General features: G+C 40.2%; 1 protein-coding gene across 3 annotated transcripts in view; it reads right to left on the bottom strand.

Annotated features, from left to right (window-relative positions):
- The window catches only part of LOC101484147 (shisa family member 6), an 86,086-nt gene that overhangs the window by 12,863 nt on the left and 49,222 nt on the right, over positions 1-24,001 (bottom strand). For all 3 annotated transcript variants that reach the window (XM_004556376.3, XM_004556377.3, XM_076883441.1), the window contains exon 6: positions 811-873. In XM_004556376.3, the coding sequence (XP_004556433.1) occupies positions 811-873 (63 nt within the window). The remainder of the gene's footprint in view (positions 1-810; positions 874-24,001) is intronic.

Here is a 24,001-nt window from a genome sequence, read left to right as displayed (position 1 = left end):
TGCAGGAATGCTGCCAAGGGTTAACAAAAACGTCCAAACCAGCAACTCTTGAATTATGCATTGCAGCTATGATCCTCATCAGAAGCTAAATAGACTTCAAAAGTGCTGTTTGAAGAGTTTTATTTGGTTCTGAAAGCACTTTCGAAACCCATTTTCCCATGAAAAGCCGGCCTGTTTAAGAGGCAGACAAGCGCAGGCAGGATGTGGATGGCAGCGCTCCGTTAATGGTAAAAAACTTTGTTTAATGACTCAATGACGATAACTTTAACCCGAAACAGTGACACAAAACACTGGCCTCTGCAGTTTTAGAATATCACAGAGGGGATTTTTGTAAGTAATTAAAAATCCAGGTTGCCTCTTTCATTTCACAGCCATTTAGATGCAGAACCGTTCAGTAATTCCACAGTGAAGAGCTGCTCCCCTTTCACAGAAAATCACATTTAGAAAAATAGATGGGATGCTATGAGAGTAACTGGGTTTTCAATAACTCGAGCAAACTGCACAGGCGATCCTTTGATTATCACACTTTCTGCTTTTCATTTTCTCCGAGGATTTCTTTATCAGCTCCTCGTACTTTAAATTCCCTGTGAAAGGCATACTTTTGTTTTTGAAATTGGAAATAGTCTATCACAGAAATTGCTCGGCTTTCTATCACTTAGAGATAATAATGCATATCATTTTGGAAAATGAAGCCAATGACTGCCATGAAATCAGGCTAAACTAAAAAGAGTATATCACGTTCAGTCTAGGGTTACACAGTGAATTGGACTCTGCCTGTAACTACACATCAGCAGTCAAGCAGTTTCTTACCCATTTTAGGTGTCAGGGCGGTCAGGTCCAGGTGGCTATGCTGGTAGTCATGGTGGTGGTTTCCTGTTACGAGAAGAACAAAAGCAAATAAAAGTGTGTCAACATCAGCAGACACAAAGAAAGGTAATAAAAAAGAAGCCCCTTTTTGATTTATTCAGACTGCATTATTATATAGAATAACTGACCCGACTCAAAAGTAATAACAATCAAGTCAAAAACATATTACAAATCAAGTTAAACTAAACCAGTCAGCAGCACAGCAAACATGAGGTATACAGCCCAAATAAAAATAAGATGGTTATAACTGGAATCTAATCCGGTCGTTAAGTGATGACGTGACGAATCCTAATTCCGGGCCTAAAGTAGTCTGCGTTTAATATGGCTTTTGTGTTGTTAACATGTTTAATGTTTTGTATTTTCTTCTATTTAATCTCAAAAGGCTCCTAAAACAGTCAGTGATCACTGTTGACCTCCCTCTGCTTTTATTACCGCTAATCATTTATTTAAGCTCAGTTTTTAAAACCTTAGGATGTAACTAACCTCGTATTGTGGATGGATTATCTCAGTTGTTCTCCTGGCTGAAGTTTGGTCCTTTTACAGCATCCTGCCATGCGATTACATTTGTTACTGACCACCGAGAACACTCACGTTAACTTTTATTGAGTGGAAAAAAAGTTATCTTGTTTATATTATGCTAACATAGCTGTGTCGCTAGCGATCACGTAGCACATCATTATATACCAGCTAGCCAAACTTCAGTAACCCTACAAACGTCACTGCTGTTTAGTTTTTGGTCTTCATTTATGTTGGAAGTGATAGCAGAGCTGTACGTTTTAATTTGTTTCCAAAACCCTGCAGTCAGGACATGCTATATTGTATTTAGATAGAAGCTAGTGAGCTAACTTCCTGCTAACTTCTAACTCCGTTAAATGTCATAAATTCCGTTTTCATGGATGCCTGGATGTTAAACTCCATTGTTACACCTGGTAGAGCAGAACGCTGATCATTTTATTAAAGATGAAAGACTTTAGACAGTTTTTCAACTCTCAGTAATGCCATAGTGATCGTTTGATATATGGACCTGCAGCGGAGTTTAGGTCCAGACACGGCTAGTGATGTCAGACTTAACGACCGGATTACTGTTATAATACTGTTAATATGCCTGTTTGACAACAGCTTATGAAAAATGTCAACGTATCTCCTGGCTCAAGGGATCCAATTTTTGTTTTCGGGGTTTTTCGAAGACTCAGAATCTGAGAACAGATTCTTCTATCGGTCCTATTCAATACATTATACACCCGTGTTATACAGGCCATCCATAGCTGCTGTGCAATACAAATAACCTTGCTTTGCCTTGACAGTCACTACACTTTATGCATTATCTATGCCGCAGTGTTGAAGTAGTGAAAAACTGACCTTTATGAGTTCGGCACGACTGGCTCTTCTATAATAACGTGACAAATGTTGTTCTCTATTTCAGCAGAGTATCAGTCAGCCCTTCCATCCACTCAAGTCAGTATTTGCTATATCCCCAGACATGAAAGCTTTGATTTGTTCAGTGTCTCGAGTGAGCAGTAAACTGCCACTGCTCAGTTATGAGCCTGTAAGTGTTTCTTCCATTTGACAGAATCCACTGTTTAGCAGCGCTTTACCAAGATGATTGATTATAGTCACTTTGTCTGGGTACGTGGAAGCGGCTGCACCTCACGGTCATCCATCTTTGCGGCGGGTGTGTCATTTGATGTTGCGCTAATATTGTAATGTGTTGTTTTGTTGGCTATAGAACAAAGCAATATGTTGTGAGACCTCTGTCACTGAGAAGCAATGGGAATTCCAATAAGTGAAAATATTGCCTTTATTCAATTATATCTTCTTTTTTTCCCCCCTGAACAACATACAACTCATGGTTATGCAGTTGTGGCTTATTTCCATTTAAATATGTTCATCTAGCATTCAATAAGGCAGTAAAAGCACAGCTCTGATAGCTGCGTGTGAGCTCTTTAAGAGGCTTTGAGCTGATGACAGTGGCTTGAGTTCTGCCTTTGTGAAAGATCGGTGCCCGTAGGTCACCGACGCTGATTTGCCGGTGGGAGTTTGTGACATTTCAGACAAATGTTGACTTTTGCTAACATCCTTAATGTGGAGTTGGTGGAGTCTCTTTTACATTCAGTTAGTTTTTGAATGTAAAGGCTTTGAGAGTTAAACGGTTTTGACTATTTTGGCTAGGTGCGTTGCATCATTATAAAGCATGTCTTCGGTCCGTCCTCCCTGCAGCTGTACTCTGTTTTCCAGTCACACAGGTTTGATCAAGGGGCCAATTATAGCAGCTATAGAAAACCCAGTTAAATTACCCTTCTATGAACAGAGGTTTTGTACCGAGTAAATAACCTTTTACTATCTGAGTAATTGGGGAAACTGCTTTTTCCCCAGAGCAGAAAAACAGACCTCTAGATAAATTTCACACATTAAAATGTACCACAAATGTTTAGCCAAGGTTCAAAAGCTTATCACCCAGCAAAGATGGTTTCGCTTTGAGGTAATCTCCGGTTCAGAGTATGCATGGGTGTGATGCCTTTATATAAATATGAATGGGATCACCAGCATTGTGCAGTGCCTCTGGTACTAAACTGAGCACATATCGGAGACCTAAAGAAAAATATTAAATATTATATATACATGCAAAAAAAATAAATCAGATCTAGTCCCATGCATGGCAACATGGAGCATGGAGCTCATTCACATCAAACTCAGTTACTCATGAGGCTGGAGTCTCTATTTCTTTAGATGTGTTTGGTCAGCAAGCTGACATTTCACATCAAATATATGAAATTTAAAGTCCGTGCCTTCAAATAAACTGACAGCTAAAGAATCCTGCTACATATTAAGAATTACAGGGGATTACCAAATGAAGTGAAGGTAACTTGATGCAAAAAGTATTTTGTTTTTAAAAGTAAGAAGAAAATCTCCCCCACTAGAGAACATCAAGTGCGTCATGCAAAGCCGAGCCTTTTAAAAGATGTCCTCTTTCACTAAAGCCTGAAACCCAGCAGGACGACAACACAACAAAACTCTTAGGGCTATGCAGTCTGCTGCAACAGCAGTGCACAGATGCACTACAGATGCATTACATAGATAAGGCTTAACACTGTTTTACATACAAAACCTGGCAGTTTAATGCACTACTGAAATATACTGAAACATGTGGGTATAATTAATAGCCTTCACCCATCTGCAAAGGTAATGCCATTAGTCTATCCAACCATACATCTACCCATCCATTTTCTTCTGCTTATCCAATTCAGGGTCATGGGAGGGTTGGAGCCTATCCCAGCTGCCACAGGGCTGAATGCCGTCAGGCTTTTGGAAAAGACTGCACGTATTTGCTCTTATTTAACCACTGAATGTTAAAGCTCAGCTGACAGTCGATGCTTTTAGTAAAGCTCAGATTCAGATTGAGACTGTGCCGACCAGTCGAGTTCTTCTAAACCAAAATGTAAAAATAAATAAAAAGATTCTTTATGTACCCAGGTTTTTACTGCGACTGTCACCAGAGTTGAAAATGATCTTGTATGAAAATTTCCCTTTACTGGAACTAATGAGCCTTAACAAGAGAAGAGCCTCAGACTAAAGGTAGAATGAGAGAATACTGATACTGAGTACTGTTATTAAAGTGTTATTAAAGTGCTAAACAGCAGTCACTCGAGTACGGAATCAAAAAAGTGGAGCAAATGTCAGTTTTGTCATTCACACAGAGATAGTGGCATGTTGAATGCATCAGCGTGTACTGAAAAAGAACACACCGTCTAGGTGTTAATACATAATGCAGCAGCTCTCACTGTCAGTAAAGTGTGTCACATGGATTGGCTGTAGTAATTCAGGCAGATCTGTCACAAATGAACTGAATGCTTCCAGGTTCCAGCGGGTGGACAGAGGGGATCCCACTGTGACCCAGATCCATTTTAAACGCCTCGCTCTGGGGGAAGCTGATGGACAGACGCTGGCTACCGAGACAGCCCATGGTATGTCATTATGCTGGCAGAGTGTGAAGTACCATGTGGACTTGGTGGGACAGATCACCTCATTTTGCCCTTCTACATATGCATGTGTTATGGAGAGGCCAGTTTACAGAGGAAGACGAGTTTCTCTAGAGCCATTCAGGATTTTAAGCTCTCATGTATCTGTAAAGGGAAGCTATGATGGATACATTGAATTATTACTAACACTTTACAATCTGACACAGAGTAACTACATCTGTAAAAAAAAAAAAGAAGAAGCAGTTTAGTGACATTTTGTGTATTTGGCAACTACAAATTTATGATATATAATAAATTAATGTCGCTTTTTTGAACTGGAAAAGTGAAGTGAGGCAATTTGACTAACCACATAACGCAACAGATGAATAGAGCACTACTTGTGGGAGCCCACTTGTGTTATTTGTTAATGTTGGTGGAAAAAAATGGAATAAATTCCCAAATCAAAGCAAAATAAACTGAAAAACGTGTATACAGAAACTGAAAACTAAAATTTAATGTGACACCAGACAAGATGAGATGCTTTGGATATTAAATTCAGCAGTCATGTTTACACCTCTGCTATACTGACGACAATTACATAATTCTGCACATGCTATTTATCAGATTTCCTCTACAACCTTCGTCAAAGCTGAACTAAAGAAATGACACATTTTAATTAGCAACTTTGGTCAACCTAAAAACCCTACTGTGACTCAACTATCACTACAGCTTACATTTAAATTGCCAGCTGGTTCTCTGCTGTTTTGTCAAAGGCAGGACTGCCTTGACTTTGTAGAGAGATGCACAAGGTGTTCTTGGGCACTGGTGTATATGTATATATATATATATATATATATATATATATATATATATATATATATATATATATGATTATACTTACTTGTAATTGCTTTACTTTCCTGAAACAAATGACTTTAGTCATTCATGTTTGAATGCCTTCTATGCACAGCAACGTTTTAGACAGGCACAGTTTTACATACATTTTACATACAGGGATATATATGGGAGATATATGCACTACTGCACTACACTAAGGAAATTGAGGCAGGTTGGAAAATACTGACAAGGTAGAAATATTTAAAAGTTATACAGGTAAAAAATTGTTGTGTAAAGTGCTGTTTTTTGTTTCTGTTGAGTATTGCAGCATCGACAGCGATCAACTCGAAGGAAAATGACGGAGGCAAAAATGTCCTTAATATTTTGGGAACTTTATTCCACATCAACATCAAAACTTTTCCTCATGGGTGCCTTTTTTGTTGTTGTATACTTTTTTTTCCCTCAGGGGCGTGATGACTCAGCATACGTGCCCTTACAATGAAACAGTGCCTCCTTGTGGTGACAACTATAATGCTGTCTCTCTGTTAAACAACAGTTACCATAATGCAGTTAAACACACTGTACACCATGAGTACACACAATGAATATCTTAACAGTTTCCCCAGGGGGCTCATCAGAAATGGAAGGAAAAACTGTGTAACCCAAAGAGATGGAAAAAACAAACGAAATTTTAAAAAAAAGTCAATCACGGGCAAAGTAAATAGGAAGGGGAGAAAAAAGCAGGACCTAAACTTAGAAAACTGAGAGAAACGAGGGATAAAAACAGCTGACAAGAACAAAGAAGAGCATATGATCAGGACCATTTAATACTCAGGGCTGAGTGGAGACTGGTGGGGAGCGTGTCACAGGTGAAGTTACTCAAGACAAGCCCACAGGGGGAGGGGCAAAGCAAGACAGATGAAAACAGACTATCAGAATAAAACAGGAAATAAACACATACCTGAAACAAGGTGAAACTACACTGAAGGAAAGTAAACCTTTAAAATGAACCAGAAAGTAGACAAACGACAATTTAACTGAAACAGGGGGACAGACATAGAAAGAGGGAGTAGACAGGTAAACACCAAGGATACTAAAACAACTACTGTACTCTGAAAAATGTAGACAAAAATTAAAACACAGAATCAGAAAAGAGAAAATGTGAGTCAGAAAGCTCACGATCTACTAGAACAAACAAACCTTTTAAAAAACAATGACAAGGACATCCTGTATGACTTTGGACTACACTTGTCTAATTAACTGTGATCTCACTCGACGATATTTCTTTCGTCTGCTAATTTTTAGGCCATGGCACAGGAACGTGTTATCCCATTATTATTTAACTGTTGTCCCTTCCAAGCATAGACAGTATGAACAAAGGGGTAAATCCGACGCATGCCCTGAAAAATCCTCCTTACACACTCTTGGAGTGACTGTAATCTACTTTTAGATATGACCCAAAATGACTGATTGCATCTATAATAATATCACAAAAGCATTTATAGGTCAAGATTTCTATAGGAACAGGCTCCACCCCCTGGCAGCTATTAAAAGAACACAGACTTAAGGCCCCCCTGCTTTAAATCTGCACTCCCAGCTTCACTTTTTAGACTCGGAAGCAACATCCATCTTTTATGGTTTCACAACACCAGCTGGTGGTGCAAACGATTCTTTTTCCCCTTCTTTCTTTCACCAAAAAATAAATTACTTGCTACTTATTAATCAGACATTTTCTTGGAGGACACACATGAAGTTACAAAGAGTTAGACTTCATGAACATTCAGGGGAATGACTTTAGATAAGGCATGCAACGTTCAGTCGTTTATTGGCTGCAGCCCATCTTTGATGAGTTTTGGAAGGTTGTTGCTCATCTCAGCGTATCGGGTATTTAAAAATTCTCAGTGTCATTTTTCACTTTCTGCACTCAGCGTAATTATAGCATTTCTCTGTGCACATGACTTCATCTTATTTCATTCTACAAGTAAACCACATCTGACTGAAATCATCTCATCCTGTAAAGACCAGGATTTGAAAAAAAAAAAACAGGAAAGAAATCCTTTCACCAATCCTTTCATGCTTTTCCATCTCACATGGTGCTGTGGTGAAAAGGAAAGTTGCTTCATTTTGCTTATTTAAACGCCGGTGTCTAACATTAACGCGATCCACACAAGTCTCAGAGCCTTACCCACACGCTGCCACGAGCTTGACCGATGGTGTTTCGGGGAGCACGGCTTCTTGGAGTCTGTGAATTACTAACAAGGATAAGCACAGATTTATCTGATGTCTTCTTCGATATGTCAGAAGTCACATCACACAAAGCTGCCGTTATCCTTGCCGTGAAATAGAGGACTCCATGAACCAGAAGGCTGAAAAAGGATAGGAAACCTGAAGAATCCAAGTAAGCAGCTGAAGTTGGAACAAACAGATTTATAAAAAACAAAAGCAGGCTTGCAACTGGCCAGAAGTGAAACGGATTACTGAAGAACATATTCACAAACCGTCTCCCCACCCCAAAGGTTTATCTAAAGCTTTCTCCTTCGACACGCCTTTCCATCCACTTATAGTTTGGCTCTGTTTTTCTTGGTTTAGGAGCATCCTTTCCTCCACTGCAGAGAAATCTCTGCTACATCCTCCATTGTTTTTGGGGGGGATCTTTTTGTTAGCTGTTCTTCCTGTTTCAATAAAGCCAGCCCTGTAAACAAATACTTTTCCCATTTTAGTGTGGAGAAGCTCAACTTGTGTACACACAGCTCTGACCTTCACCCCATCCAACACTTTAGGGATGAACTGGAAACAGAATGTCCAGCTTTAATGGAGCAAAAAGTGCAATGCTTTTACAGAAATACACAAAAGTCCTCCTTTAGTGTGAGTGTTTAAAGTGCAGACGTTCCAGGAAAATCCATTTTAGCAAAAGATCCATGAAGGTTCACAAGGTTCACAGTAGATTTAAGCAAATCTAAGTCAGCTATCCAATGTGTAATGGATTATAATAGAAATATATAATATGTGCAGCTTTTGATATTTGGAAAGCAGACTGACCTTTTCACTCCCCACAGGGGATAGACACCAAACTCTGGACGCCACAGCTATGATACTAACTCCTTCTTTGCTGGATGGTAGTCCCACAGCGCTGACACTGGGCGAATCGAAATTAGCGACATCGTGAAGTCACCGACGTCTTATGTTCCATAAAAGTGTGCTCGACATGTTGGCATAGCAATAAACTGAACATGAGTACCTGAACCGTCACTCAGCCACTGACCTCATTAAAAACAACGAGAATGTGCACATATCGTTAATGATTCTGCCAAAAGATTTCTTTTTATTAGAACTTTTTCTTCGCATCAATGCAGTGTCCTCTCAGAAGCAAGAATGCCGACATCTCTGCATTCATTTCAGAGTAGCTCTCATTAAATGACCACATTTAATGAGAGCTGTAATTAATGAGCAACGCTGAATTCCTGTTCTAGCGCCTTCTGTCTGTGGAAAGTTGGGCAGGCTGAAGGAGAGGAAGCGAGAACATAGACAAGCTGCTCAGTATTAAAGGAAAACCCCAGAACTCTGTGATCATACTTGTAAAACACACGTGCTCATTGGTTCAGATGAAACTATATTCTGTGCTCCTGAAAGATTGTTTTAATGCAGTATTAGTTAAAATACAGCCTTCATTGTCAGACTCACTGTGACAGTCCCAAGCTGATTTTCTATTTGCTGTTTTAAACCAGGTGTAATGATCGACGAATGGTAGACTGAGAGACTGAAGCACACTGCAGACTCATGGGCTTGCAACCTGTCAATCATAACCTGCTTTATCCTTCAACTTGTGACTGAGACCAGTAAAGTGTTAACAGAGGATTTTAAGCAAGTGAAACAAATGCTAACTTTCCCACAGACTTATGCTGTTTCCCCCTGGTGGCCATTGGAAGGAATTGCACTGCACTGCCTTCACTTTTCAGAAGGTCCGTCAATCTTTTAATTGGCGAGACCTGATTGCTACTTCAATTTTTCACAAAAAAACTGTAGTTATATTAGTAACAAACCTCCTGCTTGTTGCAGCTCTTCAGTTCAGTAGTTGTTGTTTTACCATTTTTAGATTGAACTTTTTGGCCCATTGCTTTTTGCTGATTTTATTTTTTTAATGCCAAAGAATATGTTTACAGACTTTTTGTGTGTAACCAAGACAGATTATAGCTCAAGCAAAAAGCTGAATTTAATAAGCCTCATTGCATGAACAGAAGCAAATGAGTAAAAACTGGCAAAGCGTTTTAATTCTCATTATAGATGTAAAGGAAATCATTGATGTAAAGGAAAGACAGGAGAGTATTCAAAAAACAAATTATCCAGTAAGTTATTTTCCATAATTGCGCTCCGTGTTTTCCCGTAATTACATTGGTCGTTTGGCACGGAGCAACTGTTGATAAGCAGACTGATGAAACGATGAAATGAAGGAGAAATGGGCAGGTTTTGTCAAGACACCACAAACTGGAAAATTGCAACTGGGATCTTTTAATGACTTTGTAATTATGAGGCAGCCTCATCTGCTCGTTGGCATTTAACAGAGAGCTCACGGAATACTAAAATTAAATGTTTACGTCTTTCCCTTCAATTTGGGAATGCATTTCATTTTAGTTACAGCTAATTGGAGTTCGTGCAAGTTTAGACTTTCATCAGTGATGACTGCGCGGTCAGGCGTCACGCAAGCTTCAGAGTGAACTAGAAAATCGCTCTGAACAAACAGCTGAAGAATGCTCTTTGTTTAGTCTCTGATGTGCACTTCCACACTCTGAAAACAGACGAGTGCAGTCTCTGTTTCCAGTGATTTAGTATGTTTTTAGTTGTTTGTCAGCCTGTCAGTTGTGCCCTCAGTTCTGACAGATGTTGGTCTGTTTTCAAAGAGCTCTCCCTCTTTGCCGAAAAGAACAGACCGGAGAACCGAGACGACTGTCTTGGCATTACATGATGGCTTCCCACCAGGGGCCCGCGAGGCCGAGGATCTTTGTTTCTCCAGTATCGATTAGGGATTGTGTGTCACAGCTCTTGGATGCATCATGTGCTCCTGACATGCTTTTTCCAGTCAAGAGGAGGCGCAGCCTGTTGTTTTCCCCTCTCCTCCTGTGACCTTGTGACTTTTTAACAAAAAGAAGAAAATACCTGCAGACCCTGCAGGGCAAAAAGCAGTAACACATAGGTGTGGAGGGACAAACCTAAGCTGTGTTTATGCACAATATTTCTTTCTGTGCCAAGGCTGTGCTCCCATTCTGGGAATGCGCTCTGTACTTTGCATTTTGTGGGCTATCTGAAGGAATCAAGGCTCTTTAATAATCGGCTCTCCCATCTCTATTCTACTTATCACACAACAAATTATAAATAAATTCAAGATTAAGGCTTCAAGATCATTCAGCTATAATCAGCTACAGGGTTACAATTTCTAGAGTAACACCTAAATCTCATCTTCAATATGTGGCTACTGTTTTAATCAAGTTTGAGCTGGAGGAGGTGGAGTCTGGTGACCGGGAGGTCTTCTTAGACCGCTGTCGACCTTAAATCACAAATTCTCAGTTTCGTCTGTTCATCGTCGTTGTGAAAGGTTTGGTCGATCAGCAGAAGGTTTCAGTTTACAGCATGAAGGTTGGGAATAGGTGCTTTACTATGTACTGCAAGATGATAAGTTGAGCCATCTGCCTTTTCAGATATCCAAAGAGAGAAAAAACATTATTAAGGTTAACACTAGCTCCCTTTTTTTAGCTCTGTTTTTGGTCCCCTCCATCTGATTCTTTAGCTGCTATCTGCTGCTTTATGGTCACCAGTTTAGTGGTGTGCAATGGGTTTTTAGAGGTTTTGCTCAGAAAACAGAGTTAATTAATTATAGAATAGAATAGAATAATCCTTTAATTGTCCCACAAGGGGAAATTTGGTTGTAACAGCAGCCAAAAAGACACAAACAAACAGTACACAGGACACAGAACAGAAACATACACAATTTTCTTACATATCTATATATTTACATATTTACATATTTATACTCAAGGATGCTCTTCGATGGGTCACGGCAGCTTAACATTTAAAGTTCACACGATTTCAACCATTGCTAATATCTGTTGTGTCAGAGGAACAATAAATATTTGAGTATATTAATGTATATACACTAGCACTGTGAGGCTTTTACTCTGTGTATATGTTAGGCCATTTATTTCCCAGGCTAACCTTGAAAAGCAGCATCAGTGTCTTGCCATTTACTGACTACTGAGATGATCTTTTTCCGGGAGGCTTCAGTGTAAGTGGGTGTTATTTTACAGCCTTTCTGGCTCCCTGCATGTCTTTGAGTTGCTTTGTCTCCTTCACACTTCTGTCACATTCACAGAATTAAAGCAACAAACGCCCATTCCTCCGCCGCCTCCTGAGTAATGTGCGATGATTACAACAGATAATTACATCTATTTACATATAAATGTGATTGATATTTTTCCTACAGAGCTTCAGCTTCTTTAAGCTGCTGCCGGAGACGTTTGGCACTGATCTTGTTATAATCTATCCATAATATTTGGATCCTCCATCTGAAGTTACCTAATTAAATGATCATTCGCGACAAGTAAACAATCGGAGATGATGACGCTAATTAATGACGGCGCAACGCTGCGAGGCCGTATGTGTGGAGAGACGCTGCTATGGCATCTCACAGTGTTTATTCGAAGACTTGTGATTATAAGGAGTCAGATGTTGTGTTTTCTCAGTTGCATACTCAGAGTGACTGCAGAGGCCACAGGCTTAATTGATGAGGTGCTGTCATCCACAATATCGACCACCCTCATAAGAATCTCAAATGAACACTCCAGCGATAATGCCAGCACTCGTTAAAATCTGAGCGCAGTGGGACTTTCGGAAATGTCAAGACAAACCCAAATGGTTTCAAAACAGGAGGACCTTTTAAAATAGATGCCACAAACCCCATTTTCATAACAACGAGCAACAATATCTTGATTGTGCATTCATAATTTTCAGATCTCCCTGCTGTGCTTTTTAATTTTTACTGGCCCTGCCTGAAGAGACCATTTGCTCACCCTGTGCAGCCTTGTGTCAAACATGCCCGGCAGTCAGGTCGCGCCTCAACAGGTACATAGTCAGATTACTTATTAAAACGTTGGCTTTAAGCCCAAAAGGTCGGCAGCTTGCCACTTGGCTGCAGGTGCAAAATGCGGCTGGCAGGAGGTTTGACCTCGGGTCAAAATGATCCTTGATTTCCTTTGACGTACTGTAATAATTCTGACACACTTAGAAACTTTTACTCATTAGCTGCTGAGGATTTCGGTGTAGCACCTGTCACATTCGTGAGATGATCTTATACACACGCAGTATAAAGTTGACTGATGTATGCCTCGTACAGCCTTTTCATGAACAGTTTGGTGCACATAATCCTCTCACTATTTAAAGAAAGGCTATCTTCACAAAGTTTAAGTGTCATATATCTACAGCATGGTCAGTTTATGAAGCTCACAGGCTTTCCTTGCAAGCTTGACTGACTGTAAGGACAAAATGTATGTTCCCTGACTGGGTCATGGGGGGGTTGGTCAATGCAACTGGTGATATTGTTGGAAATAAGTATAAAGTGCTGCACCCAGTCTGCATTTTACTTGCAAACTACTGGTGACCGTGACAATGTAGTAGTGACCAAAGCAATCCCCAGGAGGTTTTTGGTGAAGCTAATTTCACGCGGTGACAGCTAGCAACCTCCAGCAGCCACTCACCAACCAGCGAGGGAACACACACTTTTCCCTAGCAGCTGGAGTTTTGCAGGGGATCACTTACTGGTTTCCAGGCCTGAATGACTCAAAGTGTCAAGCAAAACAATAACAACTTGTTTCACAGGCCTCTATCAGACAGCTGCTAGTAATATGGGGCATTTAATAAAACCCAATACATCCTGAGCTTTGATATTTAAAGACTACAGCTGTAGTTTGCATTCCTCACCAATCTATACCTTAAAAATGAGCCTTTGAAAACCCTTGAAAATATTTAGTCTGAATAAACCCTTTCAGGAGGTTGAGATGAATATAAGCCACACATGACAACAAAGAATGTGGTTCACTTCTCGGCCTCTCTCAGAGTTGAACTAACACTGCTTTATTTAAAGCAAGCAAGGTGATCTTCGCTGACCTTAACTCCCGATGCTCTCGGCTATTTTTTGTAATTTCATTTATCAGTAACATCTCCACAACTGTAAGGCCAAACTGAATACATTCAGTGCCTCCGCACCATCACCTGGAAAGAGTGAGATATGTGAAAGTCCAGCAGAAATCCGGTTTAACTTCAGCCCCATCAAAATTCTAATCAAAATTCAAAACAGTGACTTTTTATGACGAGTCAGTGGCACTGTTGCATCTATAAAGTCAGTGTTAGTATTATGCACACTGAATGTGCCAACCCTTTTTTAAAAATGTCAGGGGTTCTGTTTTAGTAATTGGCATTATCCTCAGTGCAGGAATTACACAGTTTGGAAAGGCTCAAACAAAGAGGTAAAATAAACCAACCTTAGAGGACACATCTATGAAGATGACCAGCTTGTTTTCTTTTACACCTGCCATGACGATCAATATCTATTAGTTTTAGGTGTGGAATCTTTTTTAGGTGATGTCATGTACATTTTTAACATATGTTTGTCTCCTCTAGTGGATTTATTCTCAGGTTTTGGGATATACTTCATCAATATATAACACTTGAACAAAATCCAGCCAGTACATACATACATATATAGTCACAGAGAGGAAACGGAGGCTTTGGAAATTGAACTGAAAAGAAGCATGCACCTCTGGACAGAAGGGTCTTTAGACAAATTTGCAACAAATATTTTTTCAAACCAAGCTTGATTTTTTGGATCCAAATGAACAGATTGGACCAATCAGACCACTGCATGTTGCAACAGGTGCAACGCGCCCTGGTACTTAATATACAGTGATACACAAACAGGAAAATGTTACTGTTTTACCTCAGACACAAAACAAGACATCAGCTCTCTGAATGATTCCTCTGCTTCCTCAGATGAGGTATGAATTATGTCCAGCTGCCTCTTTGTCATGAGAAGTGAATAAACCCAGAATCTCATTTTCTTCCTTCTCTTGTTTAGAAACATCAGCTCATCATCGCTTGATGTTGATAAACTTCTTTTCCAAGTGCATTTTGATGTTTTTATTGGATTACACAAAAAGTTTGTGTCACTTTTTTGCAACTCACTCGGTGTGTAATGGCCTTAAGACTATATGGTAACCATCCATCCATTCATTATTTAAAAGAACAATATTATATAGAAGTTTCCAAATGCACACTTCAAGTCCTGTTGGCAGGTTTAACATCCCATATGGAACAGATATATATCAATCTTATAAAGTTTGTATCGGTCTTGTGTGAAACTCGTATGAAAAGCATACAAGAGTGAAAACAGATATAAGATCCCTTGAAAAATTATATAAATGAAACTTGTATGTTTTGGATATTTACTAAAACAATATATGAAAGTAATGAGAAAGTGGCCACATTCATGAGTAAATCATATAAGCCTTCTATGATTCACTATATTTCTTTTCCATATGTGATAAAAGTTGAATGTACTGTCACCTATCAGTTTGAGACGTCCTGTTTGAAGCCTTAGCCTGAAGATTGTCATCTCTGATATTTTAAAGTTGGGCGTGACAGTTGAGGAGTGGCTCTTACAGAAAAGCTGAGGGTCACTGCGCACCCACTTAGCAGTCACAGGCTGTCCTGCCTTAGAGCAGAGCCTGTTTTATAATCCATTTGACTGTAAATATGAAAATACAAAATGAACATTATTCCCACTGGCTCCACTTTTAAGATTTGAAAGCTCGGTCATCTGACACATGAACATGAACCCTGTGTGACTCCTTGAGCTACAACTTTGAGAGATTTCTCAGCAATGACACATTTCTCAGCACTGAAACGAAATGCACTATGTTCAAATATATGATATATGTCAAATATAAATATATGGAGAATATGATGATTGATATCGAAAACCATCAGTTTTATCAATTTAATAAGTGGAAAACCCAAATATGTACTTTCTGAATCGACTGTATCAGCCCGCTCAAGGTTTCCTCGAGTGAAAACAGTTATTCTGTTACAAAAAAGCCGCTCAGTGTTTGTATAACCGCAGCCTGTACCCTGCAGTTTTGCCACTAGTACAAAGGTAAACATGTGGCATTAACAATTTGACAATTACAATGCCAAGTAACAACACGGCAGTCCTTTTATAAAGCAAGTTAATTGACTCTTTTCTTAGGAGGTCTTTTTATACTCTGTGTCTCCACAGCATTTGGTTGTCTACCCCACGCTCAAAGCACCCCCCGTGGTGCTGACTGCAGGAGTGACTACTAATTAGACAACAGCAGGGATGTGTACAGTAAAATGGTATTGCTATATAACTTGACTTTAAAAACTGCTTCTTTATGTGTCTTTTTTCATGCGTAATCTTTTGCTTGAAATATGATCCTGACTTGAGGCAGGTGTCAAATATACAGAGGAAATGAAAACTCATCAGCTGCAATGTTGCTACCTGTCAGGACAGAAATACGCCGAGTGAAATCAGAAGAAAATAAAAATCACACAACTAAGTGAACATTTCTGGGGATTCAAAATACTTTTCTACCCAAAATCTGAAAGGCTGAATTTCAAAAGGCTGAGATAAGAAGTAAAGGAAACAAGGGAAGATAAGGAGCAGGTGAGAGGCCAGAGATGAAAGGAAGGATTGAAAGAGAATGAATGTCTATGAAGGTTTGTGTCAGAGCTTTTGAAGACATGTCTGGTTCTTACAAAAGGAAGGGTCAGTGAACAGATAAGGGTAGAATGGGTGGTCTGCCATATGCACAGGTGAAGAAATCCCACACTGCCAAACAAAAGAGAATGGAAAACACAGGTGAGAATGAAGGATGGATGCATCCTCCAAGGGATGCCAGACATTTTCTGACGTAGGCGATAACAAAGAGGTGAAGATGAAGAAAGGTGAAATAGACTAGGACCTTGATGTGTTGCTCTTTCTGTTCAAACTAGAGAAATAATGGTAGAATTTGCTCATATTGCTTTTCTTTCATGGAAATTCAGGGTTAAATGTGTGGTATAGACATACCTAAAGGTTGTGTTTGGTGTTTATGCCATGGCTAATGCACTGCTGTGGTCCTACACTAGGTTTTCTTTTATCTAGTAAAAGAAAATTTAGCAACATATAAGGGAAAAAAAGAAGATATCTCTCCTAACCTATGGTTTAGTCAGTAACCCAGATGTTCTCAATACAATGATGTGGACAAGCTTCACATTTCTAAATAATTTTAAGCCTTACCAAAACCTCAAACAAGCTGAGTGGCTCTCATTTCTTCTTTTATTCACCAAATCGATCAGACATCAGATCCATCTGCAAAGGCTCGTTTTCCCGAGTGGTAGTAAATGAAAAACATCTATGCCTCCCTCTGTAGTGACATTTGCAAAACCAATACTAAGTCTCGCTGCCCTCAACCTCCTCCCCTTACAAACAGCTACTCGCTTTGTTCAGTTTAATACCTTAAATGTAGACTCAACGAAACAGTTTCCGCCTTAAGTAACCTAAACAATGGACCCTGCTCTTTTTGCAGAATGACAAGTGTATAGTCAAGACACGATAAGCACCAGGGTATCCATTCAAAGATGCGAACTAAGAGAAAACTAGAGTCAAGCGACAGTTTGTAAGACTGATTTGCATTGTGCCTTCAGGTATCTTGGGGGAGTGTAAATGAAATTTCTGCAACCTCTTGTCATCTATCCGAAGACTCCTGCTGTCAGGGAGCCTCCACCAGCCACATTTTGATCTTTGCTTTTATGTCTCTCAATGCTTTGTCTCGCCTCTAACCAAACATGTGTTTTAATTAGACTCAGAAAGAAGCTGCTTCACTTTTCATCTGTTTTTTCTTTCAAAACTTGAACCTAAAATATTATTTATTATTTACTCAGAAAGAAGATTGCATTAGCAGAGGCAAAGATTTCTTTATGTGTTTACTGCAAATATGTGCCTGTGGATAACACAGCGTGACGATCGCACAGACAGCACTTATTTATTTATATATATATATATAAAAAGACAGGAAATTGCATTTTGATGGCCTGAAAACTAAATAAAAACTGAAACTAGACAAAAGTGAGAGATGAAAAGACTCGTGCAAGTCTGTGAATATGGGAACAAACAACGTCCAGCCGCTTCCCACAAGACAGAGTGATGCACTAACAAGCTCTCAGAGTGCCTCGTTTTTCCACCTCTTGCTGTTTCTGTTCATTTTGGGTGCCAGACACATCTGTCTGCGAGCCTGCAAAGGTTATGACTGCTCGGAGATGAAACCCTGGTGGGCATTGCATGACTGGAATCCACATAGAGATTCAGGTGTCTATCAGTGTCTGCTGTTGCTCCTGACAAGCAAACCTAATAACAAAACAAGAGCTTTGGAGGCGTGAGAGCTGCTGATGATAAACGAGTGTGTTCAAATCCGGGTGGAGGCACCAGTGCGCTGCACCACAGAGCAAAATATATCAAGCATAAATCAGAGTGTCTGCAGGGGATTGATTAGTTGATACTAATGAACTCCTGCCAATGCCTTGCATTTTTAACTACTCCATGATGAACGTCTCTGCTATGACTGAGCAGCAGGATATTTTATTTTAGCTCGAAACTATTTCAACTCTTGGAAAAAGTACAGTTTAGTGTACTTCAAGTCTGCTTGAATGGTTTTGGGCAGGAGAAATCTTAACACTAGACCACACAGCTTGTAAAATGGTTTGGGGAGCACCCTTTCTCTGCTTCAACATGTCGGTATTACAGGTGCTTTTGTGGGTAAATGGGAGCTGAAAGAGTCCAACAACTGGTGGAAACCCTGCCTGCTTTTATAATACCACATTATTGTGGAACTATTATGCTTTCCCTTATGCACTGTCATATATAAACAGCAGTGAATTCATATTACTTTGGCCAAAGTTTCAAATCACGAGGTCGGTATATGTAAAAATCATCCATGGGAGGTTCAGACTGCCCTACATGCTCAGGCTACGTCAACACGAATACGTTTTTGTTTGAAAAAGCATCTTTTTCTCTCCGTTTTGGCCTTCCGTCCACACTGAGACGGCGTTGTTGGTCAAAACGCTCTCCAAAGAGGATACATTTGGGAAAACGCCTTTTCGAAAATGATGACATATTTTAGTCACGTGATGCAGTCATGTGACCAGTTAAACTGAGATAGCTGAGGGCATTATACAGCGGTTGTTTTGTTTGCTCTCAGGTTTGACAGCCCTGTTAAAGATTAATATCAGTCTGTACATGTGACCAGACTAGCTTTTCTTCAAATTCTTTAACTCTCACTCGCTTTTGTAACTTTGTACTTCTGTGTTACTTGCAGCAACAACTCCACCTCATTGTTAGTCCATTTAAAAAACTCGGTGCTTTTCCTCAACATTTTGCCGCGACGTTTCAAAGAGCCGGAAAGGAAATAAACGGCAGAAAGAAATGAGGAAGGTCGAATCGTCTTGCGTTTTCAGTCGTTTCAACTTTTCGGAAATGATTGAAAACTGTAGTGCAGACGTGGAGCATTTTTAGACTAAAATGCCGTATTCAAATTTATCCAGATTAGTGTAGAAGTAACCTAAGTTTTTACCCCTCAGCCATAAAAGGCTTATGGGTTATTGTTGTGGATACTCAAGTTTGTGAATGCGATAAGTCAAGAACAAAGCGGCGTAGGAGTTTCAAATTGATATAAAAGTTGTATCTACTAAAAATCTCGGACGAATTTGAATCTAATGGACCTCGACCTCAAGGTCAAGGTATAACCTTTAGTCAGTCAGAAAAACTTTGGCTCATGGTGACGTGGTGACACATACGCTTGGCAGCCCTGCTTTTCTATGAGAATGTAACCAGACTACAACCAGTTGGCAACCAGCTGAGCCGAGTTCTTTGTTGCAAACAGATGTGTTGCAGATGAGTTGTAAAGAGGTTGCTGTGTTATTTTTACTTTAGTGTACCTGAGCCATTAAAAGGAAGGTGACCTTAAAGGGGGGAAGAGATTGTTTCACACAATCTGGAGGCACAATCAATCATATCGCGCTTGTAGAATCTAAGAATAAAATGAGCATGAAAATCTTCTTTAATGAGCATCGCTTTTGATTTCAAGTTAGCAGATGTTTTTATTAAATTCTGTAAATTTATACAAAGTATGACTCAAACTGAAGCAGAGACTAATTTTTTCTAATTAAGAGAGTGTCTACAGCCAAAAGTGTCTGACAAATCAATAAGACTGATGGATTTCAAGCAGCTGAAGGTGGAGATTTAAACGCAGTCATAAAAAGGTCTCCACCAACTTGCCAGAAATGCTGATCAGCACCGTGTGAAATAGAGGCTCCATTATGAAGTGGTAGGCACGTCCCCTTTATTGCTGACAGGGTTGGAAACCTATCATCATCTCTGCAGATTAAAATAATCAAGCACAAACATTTCAGAGTTCGTCATTATTTCCTAGTGTGCAGTTTGTGATGAATGAAATCTGAGTGGAGATCATCGTGCGAGTAAAGCCAGTTTGAGAAGTTGTTACTCCAGGTTGTGAAGAGAGGCACAAATAACACGTCGCAGAGTGAAATGTGTTTTCAAATAATGTTCTGCTAATTATATTTCTCTGAAAGTTGAGCAAAAGCCATTAAAATGATTTCATTGCCGTCTGAGTGGAGCATTATTGAAATTGCCTTCATGTGAAGAACATAAAGACATAAAAATGGCTGTAAGGGAAAAAAAATCCAGAGCAACTGCTGGGTCACATCATTACATCCAGGTTTCACTGCTCAGCTCCACTCAACCGAATATCAACTCGTCCAACATAACTTCACTCATACGTGGTCCACAACAACGCGAAACCAGATTTTCTGCATGCATGTCAGAGGTCAGTGTTAGAGTCAGGGAGGAAGGAAGGATGAAGACAGCCAGAAAAGAAGGAATTAAAAAAAGGAAGAAAGTTAGGAAAAGGAGGTGAAAGGGAGAAGACTGAAAAGAAGGAAGGAAGAGAGAGAGGAAGGAAGGGAGAAAGGAAATAAGCCAAACAAGAAGGAACAAATGAATGGAGGAAGATGGAAGCAATAAACAAAGGAAGAATGGCAGGAAAAAAGTGTAAGATGAAAGAAAGACAAGAAGGGAGACCAGGAGTAGGAAGGAACAAAGGAAAACTGGGAAAAGGCATGATGATAGAGGGAATGAACAAATGAAGGAAGAAGAAGAAGAAAGGAAAGAAGATACAAAGAAGTAAGGAATGAAATAAATGCTAAAAGAATACAAGTAAGAAAGGAAAGGAGCTAGGAAGGAAGGAAAAGCAAATTATCAGCTGCATCATGTAATCACACTGACCAATAAATCAATAGTGGTGAACATGTGGATGTGTCTCTCAAACAACCAATCTGTCAAATAATTAAGGGAAAAAATCTCAAATGTTAGTTTTCAAAGAATTTTACATTTATTCTTTTACAATCTTTAAAGTTGTTGTCAGAAAGTGCCACACAGACCGTCTTCAAACGTCTTCATGTTCCACACAAACCGAGTGGCATCACAGGGACAAACAAGGTTTCCCTGCAGATCCATCGCAGCGAGCAAAAAACAGCCACCGAGGGGAATTGTGGGCATCGGTGGAACGAGCCTGTCCAGGCTGTCACAATCCACACAGCACAAAACTGTCAGGACTTTGTTCACAATAACGACCCAAAATCTGCGGTACGCAAAGACTTGAAGAGTCGCGATAAAAAGATGACACAAACGAATGAAAGACAACAGGGACGGAGTAGAGACTCTGACCTGACATACACTGAGGGAGAATACGCTGACTAAATACAGACACCAGGAAGAGAAGGGTCATGTTGAACAGATGAACTAAAGGAAGAGAACAATGGAGACGAGTTCAAATGAAATGAAAAAGTAAGCAAGAGGGACGAATAATAAGCTGACAGAGACAACACTGAGATGGAGGCGAACACAGTAGGTGCAGAATTTAACACTTTGGGGTATCCAGTGGATTCAAGGGACCCTGATAAAACATGCAGTGTACACGTGAGGAGTTGGAGGTGTCATCCCTTACAGCACTGGCACCAAAGGACACCTTGTACACATATCTGGGACGCCAGCAGCTCTGACCAAATTTAAATGAAAACAGTTTCATTTCCTACCAACAACTTCCAACATGTTTGAAACCGATGCTTATCCGTCTCCGTTACTTGAACAATATGACAGTCTCGCACCCAACCTTTACCCGTACAAGCCCGATGACCTATTTGCCGTTTGATGACTCGTTGGAGCGCCTTTTACAATACGCCAGGAAACCCATCCCATTTCTAACACGCAGCTCCTAATTCATTATAACAATGGTGTGTAAATTACCTCGGGCTCCTTCCTGTGGTCTGACACTGAAGAATGCTTCAAGAGGAAAACAGCTGAACTTGAAAAGGAGATAAGGGCAAATGAACCCGTGTGGGAAGTCTTAAAATACCCCCTTAAATAGGGCAGCGCAAGAGGCTCGGGGTGTAGCACGCTGTACGGCGAGCTCGTCCACGCAGACGGGACACGAGTTACATAAACCGACACGAGACACCGCGGGATCCAGCTAACTGGAGCTCCCGATAATGAAAGGGAGCGTTGAGGGCCCTGCGAGCGATCGGGACCGAAATGTCACCTGCTGCACGGCGACCCAGATGACTGCGCAGGTACGGCACCCAGCCGGGGATTAACTCCAGAACTTATACTTTGAATTTCAGCTCTGCCAGCGAAGCAACTTGTACAACTGGGGTGTTCTGAAACAAATGAAAGGAGCAGAGGTGGTTAAAGATTCATAGGCTCTATATTCACAGCCATCCGTTTCACTGATGAGGTGCATAGTGAGGGATTAGGGAGGCCTTGCATATTGTTAAAAGTAAATTGGTGCCTTTCAAATTTCGCAGCATTGCCCGGTCTGTCCTGCACATATAATGAATTCTAGTAATGAACCGCCTTATACAGGAGCTGTAAAGCGTTGTACTATGCAGACCACATTTGTCACCATTACAGTCAATATTTGGTGACTGCCACAAGATGAATGTTGCCCTGGGGAACAATGAAAGAAGCCTGGTCTAATCTAAAGTGAGTCATGATAGTCTCTTTGGCTCCTGCAGGCGCAGGTAATGGCCGGCATTATACAATGCAACACCAGCTATTTTCTATCCCTTTCCTTTGATTCTTCTCTGTATGCATCACACTCTGAAAGCATTAATATTAGTTCGAGGAAACAAAAAGTAAAAGGATTAAGGCAATTATACAACAAAAAGATGGAAAAAGAAAAGCTGAAATGGAGCAGATGTATTTTATTTCTGAGTCGCAGCACTGACCCAAATATTAGAGGTACATTCACCTCATTTTCTATTTGCGCTGGCTGTCTCTGGTGACCGAGCTTAACATGGAATCAATTCAACTAATTGGAGACTTCAAATGGAATTGTTCTTGCCCAGCACCTGAATCATTGCCAAAAGCGCCTCATTCAGACAGTGAAAAACAAACAATAGTGTTACTTCTATTAACTCTGTCTTCAATTAACTGCTTAAGTTCCCAGTTGTGTCTTTATAATTCCCCGGTAATGATATTAAAATGAAGGGGTGGGTTGTAATCTCAGGTTTCTTTCCTCCTACCCCTGTTAAACTATCGACAACGCCAGAACAATAAAATGTCATGGTCCTGGGTCATTTTGACCCAGTGTTCTTAGTTTTTCTGTAGTTTTGTATTTTGTTTCTTATGTCCATTGGATTGTTTGGTTTGGTATTTGGATTCCCCCTGTGTCCATGTTTTTATTGTGGTGTTTGCTCTGGTACTGTGTTCCCATCCTATGTGTTCTGTGTTCTCCTCATCCCCTCGTATTCATCCTTCTTCTCTGCCTCTCTCTCTCCGTGCTCATCTCTGTGTACTGTGTTGTGTTTAAGGTCCACATCTTGGTGTCAGTATCGTCAGTTTCGTGTCCTCCCTGCTCGGCCATGAGTAATTGTCTTCAGCTGTGTTCCCCGTGTGTTCCCACTTCCCTCGTTACCTTCTGTGTATTTATGTCAGAGTGTCCCTTTGTTCTGTGTTGCGTCGTCCCTCTAGGTTGTGTGCATTTTCCGTGTCTTCCCAGCGCCTCAGCTTTTAGTTGCTTCCAGTATAGTTTTGTATGACTTCTTATGTTCCTGTTAATAAAGACCGGCCTTTGAGTTCATCCCCGTGTGTCTAGAGCCGTGCATTTGGGTCCTCTCTTGCCTTCACACAGCCGCCGCATGACAATAAAGGTGTTTACGTACCAGAC

The sequence above is a fragment of the Maylandia zebra genome, linkage group LG4 (assembly GCF_041146795.1).
Source record: "Maylandia zebra isolate NMK-2024a linkage group LG4, Mzebra_GT3a, whole genome shotgun sequence".
Lineage (NCBI taxonomy): Eukaryota > Metazoa > Chordata > Actinopteri > Cichliformes > Cichlidae > Maylandia > Maylandia zebra.
Note: the sequence above shows the minus strand (reverse complement) of the source record. Positions and strands in the feature narration are given on the sequence as shown.